The sequence below is a fragment of the Genypterus blacodes genome, unplaced genomic scaffold (genome assembly GCF_046128005.1).
Source record: "Genypterus blacodes isolate CSIRO-AG114 ecotype Tasmania unplaced genomic scaffold, CSIRO-AGI_Gbla_v1 ptg000204l_1, whole genome shotgun sequence".
Classification (NCBI taxonomy): Eukaryota; Metazoa; Chordata; class Actinopteri; order Ophidiiformes; family Ophidiidae; genus Genypterus; species Genypterus blacodes.
Genome location: NW_027467003.1, coordinates 125,001 through 131,039, shown reverse-complemented (window position 1 = coordinate 131,039; position 6,039 = coordinate 125,001). Strand labels below are relative to the sequence as shown.

At 44.6% G+C, this 6,039-nt stretch overlaps 1 protein-coding gene across 1 annotated transcript in view; it reads left to right on the top strand.

The window, feature by feature from the left end:
* The first annotated feature begins 2,762 nt into the window (after nt 1–2,762).
* Nucleotides 2,763–6,039, top strand: part of LOC143015472 (uncharacterized) — a 16,541-nt gene continuing 13,264 nt past the window's right edge. Inside the window, exons 1-2 of the mRNA XM_076169473.1 lie at nt 2,763–3,014; nt 3,674–3,848. Of these exons, the coding sequence (XP_076025588.1) occupies nt 3,726–3,848 (123 nt within the window). The 5' untranslated portion in view covers nt 2,763–3,014; nt 3,674–3,725. The remainder of the gene's footprint in view (nt 3,015–3,673; nt 3,849–6,039) is intronic.

Sequence of the window (6,039 nt, the reverse complement as noted above, 5' to 3'; positions counted from 1 at the left end):
CCACCGTGTCATAATTCATCTGAGACACACAGCATGTACGTGCAGAGATGGGATACAGAAACAAAATAGAACAATATGTCTGCTAAAGTCGGAAAAAGCTATCCAAATTTCCATGTGAAAATGTTTTAAGAGAATTAAAAAGCATAAATAATGCATAAATAGCTCAGATTTGTAGAAAGGTTTGCTTAGTTTTGTAGACAACGAAAACCTTCATCGCTGGTTTTCTCCCTGTTGGATTTCAGCCTGCGATGTCTCTCTTATCATCAGAGAACAGAAAGTCAGAGTTATTTTCTTCACCTTAAAAGGCTGCGAGGAATTAGCAGAGATTCTTCTTTTTGTTTGTCTCGCGCAGTATTCGATCAAAACATGCCCAGTGGATCTCATTAGCAGTGTGAGATAGAAAGTATACATCATCTCTGATCATCACAGGGGCTCTCACAGCCTCTGCTGGAACGTCTCCCCGTCGGATGTTCTCTGTGGTTATTCTGGGCAAATCATAAGCATAAATATGCATGTTGGCGTATTAAGCAGGGCTGCATTTGTGATACTGAAACCCAGAACCTGAGACGATGATCCATAATGTATCGACTTTCTGATCATTTGGGCGATTCTCTGAAACATTTAAGAAATTGCCTCATTCATTATTTACCGGCTGCATTTGGATTCGGCAGCAGAAGAGAATCTGTGTGTCTTTAGGGGCTGAAATCTGTGATTATTTAGTCATATATTTGAGTGAGGATTTGTTGCTTGCCGTCAAACTGCGTAGTCACGGCGCCCCGGAGCCCAAACACTTCTGCGTGGAAGTGTTTTGCCGAGCTTGGGTTCTGTTTTGTGGATTCCCGAGTGGATTCAGTGAAACAAAACAATACTGCAGGAGAGCTGACAGCTAAAATAGGCTTTTACTCTATAGACTAAATGCAGCCTGTGCGTTAACATGCACATTCTAGTCTAAACGTGTAGTAGAGTGAATAAGATTCCACTTCTGAAAGAATATATGAGACGCAGAGATTAATATATGCAGAGATTCATCACTTTGATTATAAAACGATGGGATTGTTCCATTTTACAGTAAATCCAGCAGGTCTGTTACTTGTTACTGATCAGATTGTGATGTTTACATGTATGGAACAATCAATATTTGGCTTTTAGTGGAACATAGCCAATGTTTTAGGGGAGGATAAGTGGAAAAAATACAAAAATTACAAACAGTAATCGATGCTGTCGAGTGTTTGTATTCGCTCTTCTGAACTGCTTCAAGCAACAATTGACATGTTTTTCTACATTTAATAAGAATAAGCTGCACATCGGAACATCCTAGCTTACGAGCAGCTAACGTCAAACAAATACTACATCTACTGATTAACTTAACAATAACTGTCTTAGTTTTTCCAAAAGCTCAAGAAAGTCTCCAGCTTTTGTCTCACGTCCTCTTTCTTCCTCGTCAAACATTTTAGAGAGTATATTTGTTCCAAACTTGTGTTAATTAGCTCAGGAGATGAGCTAGGTTAGCGCTAGCCTACCAGTATGCTGACATGGCAGCAAACAACAACAAATAGGCGCCACAATAACGTTTCAATGAAGTGATAAAAGACAAAAAAAAAGTGGCAGCTTAAGTGGTTTTCCACAGATTAACACAAACCGTTTGTTTCCCTCTGAAAATGATCCGCCAAGCTCGCTAATCGTTGTTCTGCGTCGTTACCGCTGAGTCACAGTTGATTGGGCCCCCGACTGCTCCTGATTACAGGGGAAAGTGCACAGTCATTGAGAGGAGAGCCCACATCCTTCTCAACCAGGAGCTGAGGCACACACACTCGTTTGCTGTGTAATGAGAGTTTGGTCTCTGCTGAACAGATTCCACTTGTGCGATACTTGTGTGTGTGTGTGTGTGTGTGTGTGTGTGTGTGTGTGTGTGTGTGTGTGGGGGGGGGTTTGGAAGAAAATGTCATCAAATTGAAACGCTGCAGGTTCTTACAGTTTCCTTTATTGGACACTTCTGTCTCCGTCAGTTCAGTTACACATAAATATGTTCTGAGGTAACAACAGGATGAAGATTGTAGGAGGCCTTGGGGCAGAAAATCTGCCCTTCACAAATGATAAAGAAGAAGAGTTAAAGGTCAATTAGATTTTGATTAGGGCTTTAAATGAAATGAATGAAAACTACTGGCCCTTATGATGTGTGTGTGTGTGTGAGTGTGTGTGTATATGTGTGTTGGAGGGAGAGAAAGAACGAGATAATGATGAGCTAAATGTAGCGTATTATCTTTCCTGACAGCTCATAGCTACACATAACACACACACACATAGTGATGTGGATGAGGAAAATATTTTGGTTGTCCCTGTCCTCTTCAATCCTCACTTGAAGGTGTGTGTGTGAGGAGAGGTAAGGGGATGGAGGGACAAAGTGGGAGGAGTCACCATCGACTGCAGCAGAAAAATGAGCAAGGGGGGAAAGGGGGAGGGCAGAGAGAGTGAGTGAGAGGGGAGTGAGAGGGCGAGAGAGAGAGAGAGAGAGAGAGAGAGAGAGAGAGAGAGAGAGAGAGAGAGAGAGAGAGAGAGAGAGGAGGAGGGGGGCAGCATCTGCTCACTGCGCAGTGTTTCATTGATAAAGTAGCTCCAGTCAGAGCTGTAAGGACTGCAGCTGGACATATCACACGCCTCATCATGCACACACACACATACACACACACACACATACACTCGCTCACGCACACATTCTTCCCTGGTGTTTGTTTACAAGCTGACGCCAGGTACTCCAGCGCTCTCCAAACAAGTGCAACCCTAAGGACACACACTCAGCCCACACAGTGACATGCTCTTGACAGACTCCTCTTCCTCTTCCTCCTCCTCCTCTTTGTCTTCCCCTCTTTTGGGATCGTGGGTTTAGTCAAACAACAGAGAAGCAGCACCTGTACGTGCAGAGCAGGAGCTGCTGTTGATCTGAAGGTTCTGGCTCCATCAACCGGACTGCTGGAGCTGCAACGGGATCAGTGGGACCAGCAAGCTAAACACAGACGGTAGGAGGCAAGCATGCATGAAACACACACACACACACACATATATACATCTCAAGGGGACGCACAAGCACACTCACACTCACACGTGCATGGAGAAACTTCAAATGCAGCACACACACACACACACACACACACACACACACAAACACACGCACACACACACACACACACACACACACACACACACACACACACACACAGGTCTGACAGCTTACTGAGATGCGTTCTGAGTGTTTTATGTTGAGCTGTAAACAGAGCTGTTTTCCCCCCCTCAGCAACAGGATCCTCCTCCACTCTCTCTCTCTCTCTCATACATACATACACACACTTCCTTCATCTTCATCTCCATCCCGACAGCAAGGTGTTCTACTTTTCTCATTCTTATATTGCAACATCTTTCCTCTCTCCCTCACAGATTTGCCAATCCGTCTCCATCACCTCCTCTCTTACTCTCTCTCTCTCTCTCTCTCTCTCTCTCTCTCTCTCTCTCTCTCTCCTCGCATCCTCTCCTTAACCCACCCATTCCTCTCTCACACTCAGCATCTCTTGCATTTGCTGTCCCGCGCTCGTGCTGACAATAGCTGCAGCCTTGTCCTCATGTCATAGACTTCTCTCTCTCTCTCTGGCTCTCTCTCTCTCTCACTCTTTCTCTTTGCCAGTCTGTCCGTCACCCTGGGATCTACGGAGGCGAGCGGAGTGCCGGTGTCGGCCATGAAACTGGTGAATGGGGGAGGAGGAGGTGGAGGAGGAGTTGGTGGTGGTGGCGGAGGAGGTGGAGAGAAGACTGCCTTTTCCTTTAAGAAGTGCTCTGCTTTCCAGTTTGTCAAGAGAAAGGTGAGTTTGGATGGTGCGCACACACATACGCACACACACAAATTGGGAAGGACACACTCATGCATCGTTTGCATTTTTGAGTTTGCACCCCCGACCTACACAGTTGCAGAGTGGGATGAGAGAGGAGGTGTCACGACCATAGCATTCTCTCTCTCCCTCCCTGTGTGTGTGTGTGTGTGTGTGGGTGTGTGTGTGTGGGTGTGTGTGTGTGTGTGTGTGTGCACTCTTTGGATGATGTCATCATGGAAGCTAAGCTGCGGGAGTCAGGACTTGGCTGCCTGAGTGGCTGTGTTTACTCTCTTGAGTGTGTGCCTGTGTGTGTGTGTGTGTGACTGGACAACAAGCGCATCCAAAACACTGTTGCATTACAAAACCCACAAGTGTGTGCCATCCAAAAACCATGACATCATTTCGCTAACATGGTGCTCTGGTCTGGGATGGACTCAGCTTGTCCAACATTTTGCTGCAGTGCTGTCACTTTGTCTCGTTTTGTTGATGTGTTTGTGTACAATTAAAGGATTTACCTGCGGTCCGCAGTACATTCTCACACTCTCATTGCAGTATTCTCATGGATAAGAACTGCAAATTCATGCAAGTGGTGCATGTAAACAAACATTTTACAAGCTGTTTTGATGCCTTTTTCTTGTATGTGTGTGTGGAGGTATGAGTTTGTGTATGCGCATCGTGCAGCATCAAGTTAAAACCAGGCTTATGCATTTATGTTACAATGTTTCTGTTCTGTTTGCCACACTGCCTCCCACTGGACACTTAAATACGCGACACCAGCACACATTCACTGGCCTTGAAGCGTAATGCCGCTGTCAGCTGTAAACTGAATAAGCTCGTCCGTTTGATTCTGATACACGTGCTTAGAAAAATGCATGCAATATCTACTAAACCGTTTAACTTCCGCTTCCATAAATGTGAGTAATTGACAACAAACACAGCTGGAGACACCCGCGGGCTCTGACCATCACCTCTGTTCCATGGAGGTGACGTTCACTCTGTAATCACGGTATTGCGATGGGAATTCAAAACGTTTTTGTTTTTTCCATTACCCCAAATCGCACAATAAAACAAATCGAAGAAAGAAATAAGCGTTTATTGCATAGAGTATTATGTTCATGACACCAGCCTTCAGCCTCAGGGAGCCATTATACACCAGGACAACAACAAACTGGCACCGATGGAGATGAATCAATGTCAGACAAGCGTTCATTTGGCTTTTTTGTTGTGTTTGAGTCTGGCTGCGTCCTCCTTGTGTGACCCCGGCGTGTCCCTCTCTCATGGCGTCAGTATGGTGTGGATCACTGGTGACTCTGAGGACAGATTGTGTTGTCCTAACACCCACACGCTCACACTCCCCCTTGCACTCCCACAGGCAACATTCTGCCGCACCCAAGCCTTTCCATGGGATTTCTTAACCAGTGAAGAAGAAGATGACTTTCCATATCTGCTCTAGTTTTGAGGCGATTTTGCGATCGTGTTTTTCTTGTCCCCAGGAAATGAATCTGATTAATCACGCACCATCTGCACTCGGTTGTTAGGCTGGTGGAGATAATCGCTCACTGTTTGTCAGATAGAGCGGACAAGCAACAAGTGGATCATTAATATCCCTGAGACATCTGTTAGGAGAAAGTGTCTTTCAACAGTCCCACCAATCTAAAGAATTCCAGACATTTTGGCTGTTTCCAATACAAAACAACATTTTTTGAGAAGTAAGCAAATACTAGCAAACAAGGTGGAACAGTGGAATGAACAATGTGGAAAGAAGGAATGTTTCAAGCTTTTTAACTGAAACTAAACAGGCTTACTCACATTTTTAGGGCAGTTTAATTTAGTTATTTTTGTTTTTACTAACAGATTTTACATTTTAAAATCTGCTTTTCTGACAGCCCAGTTGACTCCAGTTAGCAGCTACTGCTAACCGCTAACTTCAGTGTCAATATATTGGAATTAATGTGTTTGGCTTCTCTACATATAGTCAAAGCAGCTGTGTGTCATACAGATAGATACAGGAAATGATGAAAGGACATGTGAAATCAATGCTGGCTTGTGTGTGTGAGTGTGTGTCTGAAAAAACACCAACAAGAGAACCAAACCCTAAAATGTCCGTCCTCGTCTCATCGTCAGCAACCACACTTTTTGAATTGACCTTATGAGTGGCCAAATTACCAAGTTTCCTATAATG